General features: G+C 41.1%; 1 protein-coding gene across 2 annotated transcripts in view; it reads right to left on the bottom strand.

Annotated features, from left to right (window-relative positions):
* Positions 1-19,756, bottom strand: part of LOC126284632 (Fanconi anemia group D2 protein) — a 199,848-nt gene that overhangs the window by 142,998 nt on the left and 37,094 nt on the right. For both annotated transcript variants that reach the window (XM_049983707.1, XM_049983708.1), the window contains exon 7: positions 16,169-16,483. In XM_049983707.1, coding sequence (XP_049839664.1) covers positions 16,169-16,483 — 315 coding nt within the window. The remainder of the gene's footprint in view (positions 1-16,168; positions 16,484-19,756) is intronic.

Below are 19,756 nucleotides of genomic sequence, written 5' to 3'. Positions count from 1 at the left end.
AGTCTGTTGTCTTTAGTGTCATTGCATATGGTTGTTATTTTTAAACTGACAAGTAATATCTCACTATATTGTGTAGATCCATGGTGACATTGTCACTATAAGTTCAAGAAGATGAACCAGCATCCCCATTGTAATTGAGGTCATGGCTAATAGGTGTGCAGTGCCATCCAGGATCCTAAGTCTGTAATCTGGTTTCTTAGGTTAGATGCCCTGTGGTGATAATTGTCTGCTTACAAAGCCGAAGTACACTGTCTCCAATTCTCAAATCTGTAGGAATATCTCACATAGATGGCAAGCAAGAAGTACACACATCAAAAACTGCTTTGGACACCCCAGTTCCCAGAATTCCTGAAGATAAACGTTGACTGTGGATATTGTATTACAGACACGGTCCCTTTGACTGTTCAGAGACGTCACTAAACCTGCCCAAAGATGTAAACAAACATGCATGAATAGCACCTATTAGACAGAGGGGGTCCGATAGCTGATCAGTTCGAGTCATTCCACCAGGAAGGAGTTACACGGCTTGAGTTGTCTGTAGTTCAACCATGCCTAGACAGTCAATACCGCACTTCAATCGCGTCTGCATTGTTACTTTGTACCAGGGAGGGTTCTCAACAAGGGAAGGCATCTCGTAGTGAACCAAAGTGATGATGTTCGGACATAAACGAGATACCGAGAGACAGGAACTGTAGATCACCTAAGGGCTACTAATGCAGTGTATGACCACTACCTACGGATTATGGCTCAGAGGAAACCTGACAGCAACGCCACCATGTTGAATAATACTTTTCCCGCAGCCACAGGACATTGTGTTATGACTCAAAGCATGCAAAATAGGCTGTGCGATGCACAACTTGACTCCCGACATCTATGGCGAGGTCCATCTTTGCAACCACAACACCACGCAGCGCGGTACAGATGGGCCCATCAACATGCCGAATGGACCGCTCAGGATTGGCATCACTTTCTCTTCATTGATGAGTGTTCCATATGCACTCATCCAGACAACCGTTGGAGACATGTCTGAAGGCAACCCGGTCAGGCTGAATACCTTAGACACACTGTCCAGCGAGTACAGCAAAATGGTGGTTCCCTGATGTTTTGGGGTGGCATTATGTGGGGCCAAAGTATGCCGCTGGTGGTCAGGGAAGGTGCCATAACGCCTGCAAGATATGTGAATGCCATCCTCCGATTGATAATGCGACCATATAGGCAGCATATTGGCGAGGCATTTGTCTTCATGGATGACAATTCGTGCGCCCATCATGCACAGCTTGTGAATGACTTCCTTCAGGATAATGACATTGTTCAACTAGAGTGACCAGCCTGTTCTCCAGACATGAACCCTATCGAACATGCCTCGGTTAGATTGAAAACAGCTGTTTATGGACGACATGACCCACTAACCATTCTGAGAGATGTATGCCGAATCGTTGTTGAGGAGTGGGACCATCTGGCCCATCAGTGCCTTGATAAACTTGTGGATGGTATGCTACGAAGATTACAGGCATGCATCAGTGCAAGAGGACGTGCTACTGCGTATTAGAGGTACCGGTGTGAACATCAATCTGGACCACCATCTTTGAAGGTCTCGCTGTATGGTGCTACAACATGCAATGTGTGGTTTTCATTAGGAATAAAAAGAGTGGAAATATTGTTTATTTTGATCTCTACTCCAATTTTCTGTACAGGTTCTGGAACTCTTGGAACTGAGGTGATGCAAAACTGTTTTTGATGTGTGTAATTTCAATTTTGATTTTAAACTTTTTGACATTTGGTTTGTATTTTTTAAAATTTTTTCAGCCATTTTCTGCAGTTCATTTTATGCAAACTGATACTGTTGGCCAGATGATGACCTTGAGAAAACCCAGAGCATGGAAATGAGGTAGTGTTCTGGTACGTAACAAGCATCCTGTCTTTCAAGCCAATAAAGTGAATGAGCTGGGCTTTGAGGACATACAAATTTTATCAGAGCATCATTTTGTTCAGTTGATACGTCAATAACTGTCCCGAACCCTCCAATTGATTATCATACATACAGGCAATGTAACAGCCAGGCGAGAACTACGTGGTTGAGTCTGTGTTTGTTGCTGTGAGACTACTAATTATCTACATCAGCCATTTCTGCAGTAGGACACGTGCAAGATACTATCATGGCGTAAACTATAAACAATATCACCATGGACCAATGCAAAATGATGAGCTATTACATGCCAATATACAAACAAAAAAATACAAGCAACAAAACACAGTCAACAGGTTGTTCAAATGTAATCTGTTGCCATGGTACATTACCTCAAGTTTGTCCATCATTTTCAGGTATTATTAGTGCACAATGAAAAATCGAACATAATTTTCTGTGCTTGCTAAAAGCAGACTGACTGTGATCTATGTTACTAATTTTTATAAAAATGAAGTTGAACTGATTTTGTAGAAATTTAGAAAACAGTACCCTGGAAAACCTTATGTTGCTAAACAGTTGTGTCCAAAGTTTCATGCTGATCAAGCTTTTAATCGACAAGGTGTAAGACACTAAATTTAAAACTTTATTCTCAGTGCAATTTTTCCAGCCACTTTGCCTCAATTTATGTACCATTGGTAGCACATGTTGGAAAGTAAACTCACCCTTTAGGGCTGGCGAGGCTTAAAATGCACTGTTTTGAATGAGACTGGTTTTGAAACTTTAGTAGAAAATGGTATTTTTAAAAGAAGTGTAAAATATACCCTATTTTCACAAAAAGTTTTCATCATCTTATCGACAAATTTGTATACTGTTGGAAAATGGGAGAAGAATGACGTTTCATATTCCACACCCTTGTGCTACCAAGCTATTGCATGTTAAGTTTCATGTTCAGCATGTGTGTACTCTTAAGAGATGTAAGAATCCATAGTTTGCATTTTTTTGTTCTGTAATTTCTGCACACAAACTTGATTCATATTATCTAGCATCCTTAGCCCACATTGAATAATCAAATACACCTACTTTGTAATTAAAAACATGGTCCTTCTAATGAGCCCAGTTTGGAAAGTGGCAAATGAAGTCAGGCAAGTGACCATATGTCAGCCAGTATTGCTTCAACAAATGTTGAACTTTACCAATATCCATTGGGGACGTTTGCAAGTGTGCACACAAAATTTCATTGAAATCTGTGATGGCTGAGCAGGAAAGCGTTCTGAAATTAGCCGACTGCGTTCTGAAATTAGCCAACTTGACATAGAATCAGCCACTGCATAAAATATCATATTCCTGTATGCTACAATCATTTTACTACAGTCCAATACAGTTGACAACAGTGAGCCAGCAGAATAACAGTGTAAAAAGTGTCACAACTCAAAATAAATGTTTTTATGTGTACAGTCTGCATAATGAACTGTTTTGTGTTCTGCAGAATGCTTTATGGGTAGAACTGCCTAATCCTTCAAGTTCAGAGCACTAGTATGTACCTTAGTAATACAACAAAATAGCAGTGGTTGGTATTTTCTGTGACTTGTCTAGGGTCTTTGTGTAAATCACAATGTTCTCCTAGATAAACTGAAGTTTTATGAGACTGATGTACAGCCAACCAATGGATAGTGTCACATCTAACCAAAAGAAGACAGGAAGTTGCGCTTAGTATTCAACCAATATAGTCCAGCGACATAATTTTGACTGACAAGAAATTTCATATGGGGTTCCCAAGGCCTCAAACGTATGTCCACCATTGTTCCTTGTACATATAAATGATTTTCTATCTAATATACAACATGCAGAATTAGAACACTTAGTATTTTAATCAGTCCAAGTACATATACAGAAGCACAACGAACAGTAAACAATATTCTTAAATGTATCATTGACTGGTTTTTTGTGAATGGTCTCACCTTAAATTAAAAAAAAAAAAAAAAAAAAAAAAAAAAAAACACATCATATTAAGTTCTGCGCATCTAGAGGTACTACACCCATGATACATGTAACACAGGGTAAGGAAATAATGAAAGGGTGGGAACTTCAAAATTCTTAGGTGTCCATATTGAGCTTTTAAACTGGAAAAGGCACATATTAGAACTCCTAAAACAATTTTGTTCAGCCACATTTGCACATTGAATCATAGCAAATCTTGGAGAGAGACAAATCAATAAATTGACATATTTTGCATATTTTGATTCAATAATGTCATATGGAACAATGTTCTGGGGTAACTCATCTTTAAGAAAGAAAGTCTTCATTGCTCAAAAACATGCTGTAAGAATAATATGTGGTGCTCATCCATGATCATCTTGTAGACATCTCTTTTAAGGATATGGGCATTCTGACTACTGCTTCACAATATATTTGTCATAAATAAGCCACAACAGGAACAGTAATGTACATATCTACTACACTAGAAGGAAGAGGGACATTCATTACTTCATACTGATATCGTATTTTAGCACAAAAAGGGATGCTGCAACTAAAATTTTTGGTTAGAAAACTAACCGAAAAAGTTTCTCCTTAACAACACCTCCTGTTCCACAGAAGAGTTACCATCATTGCAATGTGTAAAAGGTGGTGGGTGGCAACTGCTAACTCACATTTCTGTATGTTAAAAATAAATACATAAAAAACAAAAACAAAATGTATAACTGTCCAACTTGTAGCCACATTTGCAAATTAAATTGCAATGGGAATGTAAAATAATTTGTTCCACATAATTACGAAATCGTGCAGAATGATCCATGGAATACTACTATGATAACTAACTGTTTGTATTGGAGGTATTTTGCTGTGCTATTTGTTGCGATAGGTGATATTACTACTTTGAGAGGTAACAGAGAAGTCTATTGTCCCAAACAGGGGATATCTCTGCCAATAAAAAAGGAAATATTCATGTGGCACTGTTGGCTGGAAATCACCACATGGTATGTTCAGTTATTATTCCTCTGCACACAATGGTCCCTTTTCACGAGATGTATGACAGTTCTATGTTTCTCCTGAGCATAGGTGACTGTTGCGAATGTGGAATTAAAATTTTTTAGGCCAATAAATCTGTACAAAAACATGTCCCATTAACATTTATGGAAATGTTTTGAGTTTCTCATAATTTTGAGGCAAACCAGGAATATTTCATCATGTCTCGGAATATTGGTGACGATAACTGATGGTGAATTATAGAATGAATTTTTATACAATCTTCCCGGGAATTAATTACATGATTCTCCTGTAACAATGCGCTGCAATTTTGCAAGCAACAGAAGAAAAAAAATGTACGGGAAGAGGAATTGAACTTGAGACCTCTATCATAAAGGTTCGAACGCTAACCATGTAGGCTAAACGGCGACTCGGCAAGGAACTAACATTTTATACTCATACAGCACCTAAGAAACTTTGGATCGATTTTTCTCGTGATTTTCCGAGTAGTGCGTCCTAATATTTTAACCATGTGAGGTGTAGGGGTCCTCTTTCACCACACAAAATTGCAGATAAATCCCCGACCCCACAATCGTGCCGTCTCCTTGTCAGATAGCGCCAAGGGGGCTGCAAAGCTTAATAGCCCCACTTGATCAACAGGTCACCATTGACAGTATCACTTGGCCTCACTCCATGTGACACATAGTGAAGAAAACTGAAATTTAACCTGGAACATTGCTAAGTCTGGGAACCAAGAATTTCATGTCACCATATCTTCTCTACTTAACAGTCAAATACTGAAAATGAAAATTTATTCCATCACTACAATTCAATCCCACTATCTCTGGGTTGAGCACAATAGTACAAATGTGTTTGTGACCTCCACTGTGAATATGGGTCTTTGTCAGAAAGATACAGTGTCACAATAAAACAGCTGTTGTATCTTTCAGTATCAACAGTTCAAATGTTGTCAAAAGTGAAATTTTCATTGACATCATGTTAGAGAAAATGACACACTAAACATGATGAAGAAACACTGGACAACAATGGCTATAGTCAGCTGCAAGAGATTTTTATATGGTGATACAGCTGAACTTAACATATTTTTTGGGTTGAAAAGGCCAGTGGGTATCCCAAAAATTATATTTTGGTAAATACTCATTTTTAAATGTGCTGTTTTGTCTCAGAAGACTGATGAATATTTCAGTTCACTAAGTATGTACCGATTTCCAGCAAGAGAGAAGGTAAGGGAAGAATCCTAAATCTCAAGTTTCTTCTGGTAATACAACTACTTTAAACACTGTTACGGGTAGGCTGTTGCTTCATCTCGATACAGGTGTGTCTTCAAAATTATCCATATGAAATAGATCATAAACAGGCATTTAACACAGGATTTCACACACAGAAAATAAGAATGAACCCGCAAAATGTAAGGTAAAAGAGAAAAAAAGTTAGGCCAACATCATTCTGTTGTAAAAAATTTAGTGTAGTAGCAAAACATCTTCAATGCATGATATACCACACAGAAAGAACGTTTTAAATGGCCTGGCACTTGTCAAATGAATAAAAACTAATTAATAGCTATTATTAGAATACAATTTGGATATACGGTTCTTGTGCTGGAACAGTTCACCATAAAACCTTAAGAGTTGTTTACTAACCAATATGTGAGACAAAATGTAGAAATGTTCAGCTGGAGTGTTCATGTCAAATTTGGTGTTTGCAAAAGCACAAAAATGATGCCATCCTCACTCCATGTTGTGCAGCTGACAGAAAACAAGCACTCACATTCACAGTAACAGAGGATGATTGTGATTATTACATTGTCATGTGGCTAAACAAAGGTGCATATATACAGGGTGTCCGAAAAGTCTTTCCCTGATTACGTAAATTGATAACTCAGGCTAGAAGTAAGATACAAATGTGAAACTTGTGTCGAATTGTTTACCACTATCAAAGTTGTTTTTCTGTTTTAGGTTCGCAGTACGTAAGTAGTGGATAAGGTGCAGTGCCCAAGAAGCCATGTTAACCAATCAGGAAAAGGCACAGTGTGTCCTCTGGTACCATGAGACACGATCACCAACCACAGTGCAGAGACACTTCCAGACAACATTTGGAAGGAATCCACCTGATGTCAAGAGCATTAAAGCCTGATATGAGAGGTTCAAGAATACAAGATCGGTTGCTGACTTTCCGAGCTCTGGTCGACCGAGAACCTAAGCAGACAGGGTGGAAGCTGTAAGGCAGTCTTTTCTGCGAAGTCCGAAGAAATCGGTGCACATGGCCTCACGTGAATTACAGATGCCAAAAAGCTCTCTCCATGACATTTTACACAAACGTTTATTGTTTCGTGCATACAACATGCGAATCGTTCAGGCCTTGTTGCCCAATGACAGTGCACGTCGATATGACTTTGTGGTCGAAATGCTATCACGTATTGAAGATGATGATGGTTATCTCAGACGAATTGCCTTTTCCAATGGATCGACCTTTTTTGTCAGTGTCACATATTGAAGATGATGATGGTTATCTCAGACGAATTGCCTTTTCCGATGGATCGACCTTTTTTGTCAGTGGAGTAGTGAATCGCCATAATGTGCGCATTTGGGGTTCACAGCCCCCTGGCGAGGTCATAGAGTGCACCAGAGGCAGTTCAAAGGTGAATGTTTGGTGCCCACTATTGCACGATCGAATTATCGGGCCATTCTTCTTCGCTGAGGCTACCATCACATCTGCAGTGTATCTGGACATGTTGGAACTGTATGCTGTTCCTCAGCAAGATGGTGCACCGCCTCATTGGGGTGTGGACAACCATGCCTATCTCAATATGACCTTTCTTGGGTGATGGATTGGTCATGATGGGCCAACAGTTTGGCCTCCATGCTCTCCTGACATAACCCCATTAGACTTCTTTTTATGGGGTTATGCCAAGGACGAGGTCAACTGAACACATGTACCAGATCTTGAAACCCTGCGGCAACGGATAACCACAGTCGTTGAATCGATCCCTCCAGTGATGTTGGATAATGTGTGGACGGAAAATGAATATCGCCTAGATGTGCTACGTGCTACCAAGTGTGCTCATGTGGAAGTTTACTGATGTGTGAAAAAAAAGAAACTTTGATAGTTTGTAAACAATTAGACACCACTTTCAGTGGTTAGCACACTGGACTCGCATTCGGGAGGAAGACAGTTCAATCCCTCATCCGGCCATCCTGATTTAGGTTTTCCGCAATTTCCTTAAATCGCTCCAGACAAATGCCGGGACGGTTCCTTTGAAAGGGCACGGCCGACTTCCTTCTCTAATCCGACGAGACCGATGACCTCGCAGTTTGGTCTCTTCCCCCAAACAACCCAACCCAACACCAGTTTCATATTTGTATCTTACTTCTAGCCTGAGTTATCAATTTATGTAATCAGGGAAAGACTTTTCGGACACCCTGTATAACTGTGCAATCACAATGAGTATCTGAAATACATCCAGAGTTATACTTGTATGCAATATATTTCATCTAACCCAACAGAAACAAGAGAGACAATCCTTATGTTTCCAATGAGAGTAAACTCATACTGAAGCTGTATCACAGTAACACATTAGTGCTGTACATGTAATGAATATGCTTGTTTGTAATTATTTCTACTGATAATCTGAGCATTCAGTAAAAAATATTGCTTGTTTGTAATTATTTCTATCTGATAATTTAAGCACTCAGTAATAAAGAGTAATAGAATGTCTTTTAGGGAATATAAATAAACAATACATTGAACGGTTGAGGTATATGTCAAAAGGCATACAAAGAAGACAGTGAACACTGCTATATTTCACAAGAATCTTTGTTCTAGCTGACATCTCAGAGGAAGGCAGTGCAGTAGGAACAAAAGAGGGACAGGCAACATATGCTTAGGATAGAGATTGTTCTGTCTTCAGACAGGAGGAGTTGTGCACAGCACAGAATGGGTGGGGGAGACAGAACAGACAAAGGGATAGACTGTGGAATAGAGGGTGTGGGTGCAGCATGAGTTGAGTTACAGTCATGAAGCTGCGGTGGAAGAGCGTGTGGTGCAGGGTCTAAAGGAGATCATGGCTATAAGATTTATGGAGTCAAAGCATGTGCTGCAAGGACAATTCCCACCTACATAATTCATAACTCAGAAGCTGTTGTTGTGTAGGAAGGATCCAGATGGCAGGTTGTGAAGCAGTCCCTGAAATCACTGAAGTCAAGCATGTTCTGCTCTCAGTATTTCTGGGGCTAGTGGAAAACTGGCCACAGTTTGGTGGTGGTTCCATGAGTATGTAGCCTTCAACTGCGGCAGGGGGGGGGGGGGGGACGCTGGTCCAGGACCCAAATTCAGGAGGGTGTATCTAGATCACGGTGCCCTCATTTTTGACTTGCGAGGGGGTGCATACGGTGGAATGGCTCAAGAACAAGGTGCCCATGATATCCCTGTGGGAAGATGCGAAGTTGCTAGTCAAGACGGCAGCTGAGCTTCTTAAGACCACAAAGGTATCAGTATGAGTGCCAAATATCCTTAAGAATGTCTCTCCAAAGACTCTGGTCGAGAAAAGAGGGGGTCAGAACCCAAAAGTCTTGACAGAGGATTGGAGAGTAATCAACCAGAAGCTGTACCAGAAGAATGAACCCTGGTGATGGAGGTTGGAGAGAAGTCCCTGAGGGTGATGCGAGAGCAAGACATGAAATTGTTTTTAGGGTTCTCGCAGGTCGCTGTCAGGGTAATCAAAGACCTCAAAGGCAATTATGGAAGCAAGATGGAGTACAGTAAAGGGAACACTGCTGCCCTAAGCCATCACCTGGGAAGACAGGAAGTGAATGTGGCCCTGATACAAGAACCCTACTTATATAAAGGGGGTGTTATCAGGCCTTGGTTGCACTGGAGGTAAGTTGATTTATGCTAGAAATCTAAGAAACTCCACAACATGCATCTATGTGAGAAATGGAATTTCTTTCATGCCAATGATGGATTTCTGTTCAGGGACCTGGTGACCATCAGGATACAGCAACGTGAGGAAGGTACGACAAGGGAAATTGTTTTGGCCTCAGCATACCTTCCTTACGAAGACAGTTCTCCTCCTTTGCCATCAGCAAGGTGACCAAATGTTGGTTGGATGCGATGCCAAAGTCCACAACCTAGGGTGGGGTAGCAAGGATACCAACAGTAGAAGTGAGTATATTCTTGAGTTTCTCTTGTCTAACAACCTGGAGGTCTTGAACAGGGGTAACAAACCTACATTCAGGAATAGCAGAAGGGAAGAAGTAACTGACATAACCTTCGGTTCCACGATGATGGGGCAGCTATGTTAAACAATGGCATGTGGCTTTAGAACCATCCTCATCGGACCAGACGTATATTAAATTCAAGGTTGAAATGGGAATCAGACATACCAGGGTCTATAGTAATCCCAAGAAAACAGACTGGGAGACACATAGAAGGGACCTTGGCTTATGCTTATCAGAAATTAAAATGTTTATAAGGAATCCAGTAGAGTTCGAGGAAGTAGCAGAGGCTGTAACCTCGGACAGACATAGTGACCTCGTTCCAGGACAACTGTTCAACCACCAAGAAATGCACAAATAGGAGTGTGCCTTGGTGTAACAATAACTTGGAAATGCAAAGGAAACAGGTACGAAGACTGTTTAACCTTGCAAGACGTGAAGGACAATGGGCAAAATATCGTGAGGCCCTTGTCATCTACAACCTTGCAATTAGGCAAGCAAGGGAGGCATCGTGGAAGGCATTCTGTGAGGAAATGGAGGGCACAGCTGCTCACCCCAGACTTCATAAAATCCTCAATAGAGTACCAACTAATCCAGGAGGTGCGTTGAGGAAGGAGGATGGGGATTATACAAAGACAGCATGTGAGATGCTGGAACTGCTCCTCAAAACTCACTTTCCTTAATATGCTTTGGTGGATAACATAGACCAGAATGTGATCTCTGAGAGACACTGGTTCTCAGGCACACGAAGAGAAAACTGGGAATCGGACAAGGGGTGTGTCGACTTCAGGAAAATCCAATGGGTGGTGGGAACATTCCAACCGTTTAAGTCACCTGGCCCAGATGTAATCACTCCAGCTCTCCTGCAACAAGCAGGAGAGAATCTTATAAGAGTCCAATGCAGGTTAATCACGGTTAGCCTAGCAGCAGGAATCATTTCCACTCCCTGGAAGGCAGTGAAGGTTGTCTTTATTCCAAAGCCAGGGAGAATTGATCATAACAAGGCCCAGGATATCTTCCTCGACATCAAGGGGGCTTTTAGTAACACAACCTTCGATTCCATGGTCAGGGTAGCAGAGATACATGACCTAGGGACCACTATATGCAGGTTAACTAGGGCCATGCTTAGTGGAAGAAAGGTAGAGGCCACCATGATGAATGAAAAGATGGTAATTAACACCACTAGAGGTTGTCCACAAGGAGGAGTTTTGTCCCTTTTATTGTGGAATCTAGTGGTGAACAAACTCATTGAGGAACTAAATTTCAGACAATGCTTTTGCCAAGGATACGGAGATGAACTCGTCTTAGTAATACTTGGCAAATTTAATGATGCAGGAAGGTGGCACAAGGCGTGCTGGACATTGCGCAAGACTGGTGCATTAAACAGGATCTGTGAGTTAATCCTAAGAAGACTGTTGTGGTAGCATTCACGAAGAAACAAATCCAACATTTAACTTGGAATATAAAGCTTTTCGATGAAACTCCATCTGTGAAAGGGATAGTGAAATATCTAGGGGTAACCTTAGATGAGAAACTAACATGGGCCCTCACATTAAGAGCATTTGCTCCAAGGCAAAAGCTATTCTAGTGAGCACCAGAAAATCTTGTTGCAAAAACTGGAGCCTAAACCCCAAAGGTATGCACTGGATATACACAACGGTGGTTAGACCTAGAATCTCCTATGGGGTCCTACCATGGTGCAGAGACTGGCCTGCTTAGCCATAACAGGTGGAATTAGCAGCACACCAACCACTGGGATGGAAGCCATGCTGGTCATGCCTCCACTTCACCTTTGGGTCAAGATGAAGGCAGCAGCTGGCACATACAGACTCAAAACTGGCAAAAACTGGATCGCATTGGGATATCCACACACTAAAATAGTGAGTGAGGTAAATATAGGAATGGCTGGGGAAATGCCAGCTGACTATATAATTGTTGTGTACATAGTTCTGCATAGTCAGCGCGTACACAACTTTCCCACTAGAGCGCGCCCCTCTAAGCACAACAGCGCAGGCGCAGCGCTCATCCGTCTCCGCACTACGAGATGGCGCTGCCATAGAGACGGAACAAATTCTGCTTCCGCCGATCTGCGTATTAATATGTAACGCAGCCAATGAGATTGCTGCTAACGTAGAACCTTTTCTCCTCGTGGATCACGCTCGTGCAGTGATACCTGAACACGCGAGGTATTATAACGAGTGTATAGACCTCTGATTAGTCAGTCTGCATTTGTCTGCACCAGTCTGCATTAGTCTGTACCAGTCTATAGTCAAGTTTCAGTCTGCATCTAAGCAGATTATCATATTCCAGTACATAGCCATGAAGATAAATGTATAGACATTTTGTCAAGTATCAGAGATATGTGAGAATAAGATTAACGTACCATGACCAAAGGAACTTCAGATTGTCAATTGTAAATAGCATCCAGAATCAAGTTACGTAATGTTTATATGCTTGTTACTATTTTAATAAATGTGTGTGAAAATTAATCAAGTTCTGTTTAAAGTTGGTCACCGTCAATCTGCTACTCTAAGCATGCAAGTGGCATTTCTATCGTCTGACCTCGTGACAGAAGATAAACACTCCACGATAAGACCACGAGACATATTGCTGACACTCACCTACTTCGTTAGAGCGACGAGTCAAACAATATAATGGTGTGTGTACTGAAGGTCTTACAGTGCGCACACCACAATAGTAATTCCCAACTGCTTCAACAAGCCTTACAATATAATAATTGCAAGCAGGGAGCAGTGAGAAAAAAAAGTTCGACACCATACAGGGGACATTGTCTGGTTCACTGATGGGTCAAAATCAGATCAAGGTGCTGGAGCCAGGGTGTAAGGGGTTCAGTCAAGACTAGATGGCATTATCTCTCTAGAATAACTGGACTCAGTATTCCAAGCTGAAATCACTGCAATTAGGGCATGTATGGGGAAGAATGTGCGTAGGTGCTACAAGGACCGTAGCATCTACATCTATTCAGACAGTCAGCCAGCCCTGAAATCATTGGCAGCTCCTGCAACACGATCTAAGACTGTTGCAGAATGTCACAAGGCTCTGGTGGAGCTAGGGGGGAGCAATAGGGTAAACTTAGTGTGGGTCCCTGGCCACTCACAGATTGGTGGCAATGAACAAGCCGACAGATTGGCCACGATGGGGGCAAAGACTCCATTCATTGGACCAGAACCTGTCCTGACTATCACCAAGTCTATGATCAAACTAGAACTACGGAACTGGCTTAGAAGACAGCACATAGAAGACTGGACCTAGGTCTTTAAACAAAAACATGGTAAGGTAATGATGTCAAAGCCATGTTTCAAAAGAAATTGTGTAAACCTGGGCTTGAACAGGACAGAGGTTAAACTCATTGTTCAATTGATGACCAACCATGGGAATTTAAAAAAAACACCTAGATACAATGGGTATAACGGAAGAAGATCCTAAATGTAAGGTCTGTGATGAGAGTGAAGAAACTGCATCACACCTAATCTTCGAATACACGACATTGGACAGCAAGAGACACAGAATTTTCAGGACAACTAAACCTGAAGAAATAGTGTCCAACAAAGAACTGGTAAAGGGACTCGCACTATTTAATTGCATTGGTTGGCTTTACTAGATATACAGGGAGCAATACCGCACAATAAACTCAGTTTCCGTGTGGGCAGTGGCAGGTTAGACCAAAGCTGTTTTAGCTTCCCTGCCAAAATCAAATCAAATCAAATCAGCAGTGTCGGAAGAGCGCACAACTCGAGTTAACAACTGGGGAGACTGTGGTGCCTGAGCAGGAGCTTTGGTGCAACAGTGCGACTCACTTGGTTAGCAGCACTGTTCAAGTAAATATCGCCGGTGACAATGGAAGTCATAGGAGGCAGTGAGGTGTTGACATCATTCGCTGTGCTGACGGCCACTGAGAATTGTTCTCTAGGGGTCAGTACCAATATGAGTGAGAAAGCATTACAGACAAGTGGATTTGCGAATCTTATGGTCCCAAACAATTTTGAGCATTGGTTCAGAGGTGAATGGTCATTAACATCCCCTGTTCTTTCATCCAATAGTTAACTGTTTATGATCCCACTGGTCGTATAGTTTTCGTGTGCTGCTAGCCTATGGGCTGTGTCTGTGGAAGATACTATGGTAGCTAAGGAAAAGTGGAGAAAAATATTGTGGTCATGGCTGGTTAGACATGTAACTTAGGGCTTGTGTGCAGGCAAGCAGCTGCTGATGAGTTCAAGTCTATGTGTGGAGCTGCTGCTGCTCTGAGCACCCCCCCTCCCCCTCATCCCCTTGTTCCCTAATAGTAATTGACCAAATTTTTGGTTTATTGTGGGGCAGTTCTATCTCTACTTTGTTCCTTGTCACTACACACTCTAGGCACACTCAATCATGTGCCATTTATTCTTGTAACACGGGGGTAATTGTTAGCCAAGTAAAGCGCCAACTGGTAGTGGTTTGAGACTGGGGTGTTGTTCAAATAATAACTGAAGCTGGAGTCTGAACAGTTCTTCCGCCTTTGAATTAAACATGAACTTCTATTTGAGAATTTCGGTATGTACCTTAAAGCACCATTCAAGTAACAACTGAAGCCAGAGATTGACCAGCATTTGGCCCAGTGGGCAAGTGTTGTGAATGTTGAGACTGCACATTGTGTGTGACTGGGGAGCTTTGACTTAATTTTTATTAACAGAGTTACGCTAAGTTACAAGGGTGTGGCATAAGGATGCACTAGGATATTTTGCTGATGCAGCGGGTGGCAGAATACTAGTTTCGGAGAGGTGCGTGAGATTGTATGTAAGGTGGTTGGGATTGTGTGTAGGATGTTCCACATTTCTGGAATTAATAATAAGTAGTCGAAGCCATAGGAAATGACATGGTTAAATCATTCCTGTCTTGGATAATATTACGTGATGAGAAAGGTACTTCTTTGCAGTTAACCCCTCAGGTTGGTCAGAGGATTAGAGAAGTGTGGATATGGCACAAGAAATCTGTCTAAAGACTAGGTTTGGAAGGTAATGCATGCCTGGAAACACCTTACTAAGACATCAACAGACAAACAAGGGATTACTTGTAACTGTTGAGGCTCAATCCAACAGTGGCCAGACTATATGGGAAAGACTTTTTGGTGTAGAAGGGAAGGCAGCAACCAGTTTTAATGGACCCATCAGAGAGATAAAGCTGAACATCCAGGAATGTGGTGTGATGGGCTGAGGAGGACCAGTCAAAGTGGATGGTTGTGGTGTTGGGCTGTGGAGGAATGGGACAGAGTATCTGGGCCCTGTATCCAATTAATGAGGATATCATCAATGAACCTGAACCAGGCAATGATTTTCAAACTTCCGGGAGCTAGGAATATTTCTCATATGCAAGGCGGCAGAGGAGAAGGCTGCCAAATAGGCGAGAATGATCATGCAGCCCTCAAACGAGAATTAATTACATGTGAGGATGTCGCTAGGTGAATAACGAATGGATTTGTGGGTTTGGAGTCAAAAGTATATTGTAGTGGTAGTGTTTAAAAGTGGCAAGGCCACGAATGTGTGTGGTAATGGTGTATATCAAGGTGGCGTCAATAGTGACGAGTGAGGATTTAGGCAGTAATGGAGAAGAAATGGTTTACAATTGGTGTAGGAAACGGGTCATGCTTCTAAAATGGGAAGCTAGGCTGCGGGAAATTGGTTGCAGGTGTTTTTCAAGAACTGCCTAGATTATTTTGGTCAGAGCACAGCAAGTAGCTACAATGGAGCATGCACAAATGTCAGGTTTATTGACGTTAAGAAGCATTAGAAAATGTGTGTGTGTGTGTGTGTGTGTGTGTGTGTGTGTGTGTGTGTGTGTGTGTGTGTGTGGGTGGGTGGGTGGCGGGGGGGGGGGGGGGGGGGGGGTTAGTTGCAGTGATGAGGGAGATGGATTAAGAGGAGTGATTCAGGGATGGGCCTAAAAAGTAAAATTTGGTTCAAAACACTAAAACAAAGGATTGCCTAAGGAAGTTCTCTCTTCTAAAACCTATCATAGAGAAGACAATATTGAATAAGACAATGCTGACTATTATTAAAACATTACATACCGCATTCATGGTTGTGAATGTCTTTTTAAGTAGAGCCTCGCTGAAGACGCCCGATTTGATCTTAGATCGAACGCGCAGCTCCACAAGTCTCTGACGTGAAGGCAAGGCAGCATGAATGACTACCAACACAACAATGTCCAATGGAACAGGATCCAATGCTGACTCTATAACTTTTAACCATCCATCAGCCACAACTTTTGATAAGAGAAATGCATCTCTCAAAGCTGTCACTGTTAATACTTTAGCACTCTCAGCAGCTTCAGTGTCACCATGCAGAGGAGTAAAATCCAGTCCTTTACGAAGCCCTGAAACTATCTGCAATTTAAACAAAGGACAATAAATTATTTTGCTATTGAGTGAATCCTGTAATCCATTAAAATTAGTTGGTAAATCACAATACATCAGTCACAAGAGAAATTTATGAAGTGGGAATGGATGGAGGTGAAGGGAAGGAGAGGGAAAGTTTTTTCCTTTTTTTATTACACAAGGAAACTTCAAAAATGTAAAATTCATTGGCAAATTACAGTATGTTATCAACATGAGAAGCAGGAAGAAGAGATGGGAAAGGTGGAAGGGGTTATTATCAGGAAGGTGTGGAATTTATTAATCACTGTATCTACAGTAACATTTTTCAATTTTTAACTGTTTTAAACAATGTGTCTTTCCTGTGTTTCATGCTCTGTCTTCATTTAGATTTGTGTTGAAATTTTATGCATTGTCACAATGCAGAAGAGTTGCATGAGGTGAAATCTGTCCACTGAAATGCAGAATACTTATTTCAAAGCAGATGCCAATTAGGTAATAGGGCTTCTTGTATTATGATAGAACAAAGGAACTATATAAATGCACTATTATGAGCATTTTGCAATACTGTAAAAGAACTGTCTGTTTAAACTACTTATTTTCATTGTTCCTGCAAAAAGCTTAATCGGAAATTTCTTTTAGTTGGTGGAAAATCTTTTAGTTTCCTGAGACTAAACACAGTATATATAAAACAAGCAGGAGTACACAGAACAGTTTATTAAGATGTTACATCAGGAAATATAAGAGAAAAAGTAACAGTTGAAAAACAGGCAAAAGATGTTATGGATACAGGGAAGACAAATTTGCATCAATCTTACTGTCCTATGTGTACACAATCGAAATAATATACCTAAGTTGTTATCAAAAGAATATCCTTAATCAAATAAAGCAAGATGAATATAATTTTATGATTTCAAGAATACGAATCATTCTGCAAAGGCACCTTATGCTGCAATAACCCACCAAGTGTGACAATCTCAGTGTTGACAGAAAATTCAAAAGTACTCTGTTCTTCACAATACATAATGTATCACGCTGGGGACAACAGTATGGCTCTAATCCTAAGCAACAAAAAGTTCTTGAGTATCGGTTTTGTGAGATGTTGTAAACAACGAGCCAACGGCCTTGCCGCAGTAGTAACACCGGTTCCTGTCAGATCATTGAAGTTAAGTGCTGTTGGGCTAGGCTAGTACTTGGATAGGTGGCCATCCAGTCTGCCGAGCGCTGTTGGTAAGCGAGATGCACTCAGCCCTTGTGAGGCAAACTGAGGAGCTGCTTGATTGAAAATTAGTGGTTCCGGACTCGAAAACTGACATATGGCTGGGAGAGCGGTGAGCTGACCACATGTCCCTCCATATCCACATCCAGCCTCCTATGGACTCAGGATGACATGGCAGCCAGTCAGGAGTAGTTTTAGCCAGCATGTTATTAAACAGAAGGGTAGAATTTTGTAGGGAGGCCTTCCATTGCCAAAAGCTTTAACAGTGGCAACATTCATCACATATCATGAGTTTCTCTCAATTCAAATCATGGGAATAAGTACTGACAGTATTTTCAGTGTCTCATATTTGAAGTAAACATGGATTTTCTGAGAAGTTTACTTACTGAAATTGATGAAAAATTTAACGCCAATGGCTGCAATATTGATAATAATAGGTTTGTTAGCAGTGTTGTGGAGCAGAGGACAGATCTGATAAATTAACTGAACTTTTATTCAAATGAAGTGGCAGATGGGAAGGCATATGAAGTTACATTCCTAATTATCAAGAAAGCAAGAGATTATTCACTTAATGCATCACAAATCTTATGTTTGTTATGTCTTCATCTCAGTATCAAACATCCACCATTACATTTTGCAATGAACCCCATTAGCCTGACGGAGACTGAGACCACAGCTGAAGGTTATATTCCAATCTTCTCCAACCCATCTCTCTCCATTCCCTCAGAAAGAAAGCAGCAGTACAAAAACCTTAGGTTTTCTTATGTGGCTATCAGCAGTACTTAGAACTTTAGCTCTTAGTGTAAACAATTGCCAAACATCCTGTCTCCTTGTAATTGAGAGAAAGATAAAGCACATTACACTCCTATTCATGAATGATGATGGTTTGCATAGTCTGACACACAAATGGGGACTGCAGTGTGCTGGCTCAAGCAACAGTTGTGGTTTGTGCATACATGTGCATTGCGCTTGAAGAAAGCCTGTATCTGGCAAATTCTCTCTCTCAGTTGTGTATGTAGAATTCATTGCTTCCCATCCTTATCAGTGATGAATCTCATAATAAATGGAATAACTTGTTATTATGACTTTTAATGCATGCGTTGGCTCTGACATTCCCAGCAGAGAACTGAGAACACTACTGAACGCTCCCTGGGTGTCGTAGAATGCATGACGTAGGTGCAAAACAAGCCTAAACCCTAACCTTATCGACATGACATAACAGAAATGATTGTTCCTTTATTTGTCAACAACAATAGGTTTACCAGTTCACAAACTTGTGGATATGTCTACAACAATATGTCCCTCCATTCAAAAGTTTGTGGGCGTCCAAAACTTCTTATCCTATAAACGTTCTTTCATGGACATAAAAAGGTGAACATCTGAAGGTGACAACACTGTGTTTATAGTGTGTCTTTCAAATACCTCAAATTTCAGACCCCATAGCGAATCCACAGTATGTAGATTTCTACAGTAGCATGCACTGCCGTGCAGCGAAAGTACTTCTCGTGAGAGAAATGCCTTTCATTTACAACTTCAACTGCCTTACAAACATGTTGCTAACATAAATACTAGTCATAATACTTCAGATGCAGAACATTTCAAATGTTTGTGAGACACTGTGATGTGTACTTATTGGACAGCCCCACTTGGCAGCCACCATTTCTACACTCAGTCGTCACACACACTCCCACAGCCAAATACATAATTAATGGAATCATATGAAGACCCACAACCCACGTTGAATTTTGCAGTGATTGCATAAACAAAATGGGATGTCTGTTTTGCTAGATGATCTACCATATATAGTTTAATATGTCATGGTCATAAAATGCTGACTCGGATGATTTGCAAAAGAATGAAAAGACTGGCAGAAGCTGACCTCAGGGAAAATCTGTTTGGGTTCTGGAAAAATGTAGAATTGTGAGGCATATACAATTTATCTCAGCAAACAGACTGCCAATAGGCAATCTTATCTTTATAGATCTGGAGAAATGTTTTCACAGTACTGACTGTAACACACTCTTTGAAATTCTGAAAGAGCAGAGATGAAATATTATCTACAAATT

Source organism: Schistocerca gregaria, chromosome 8 (genome assembly GCF_023897955.1).
Source record: "Schistocerca gregaria isolate iqSchGreg1 chromosome 8, iqSchGreg1.2, whole genome shotgun sequence".
NCBI classification, from domain to species: domain Eukaryota; kingdom Metazoa; phylum Arthropoda; class Insecta; order Orthoptera; family Acrididae; genus Schistocerca; species Schistocerca gregaria.
This window is presented reverse-complemented; position numbering and strand designations above follow the sequence as displayed.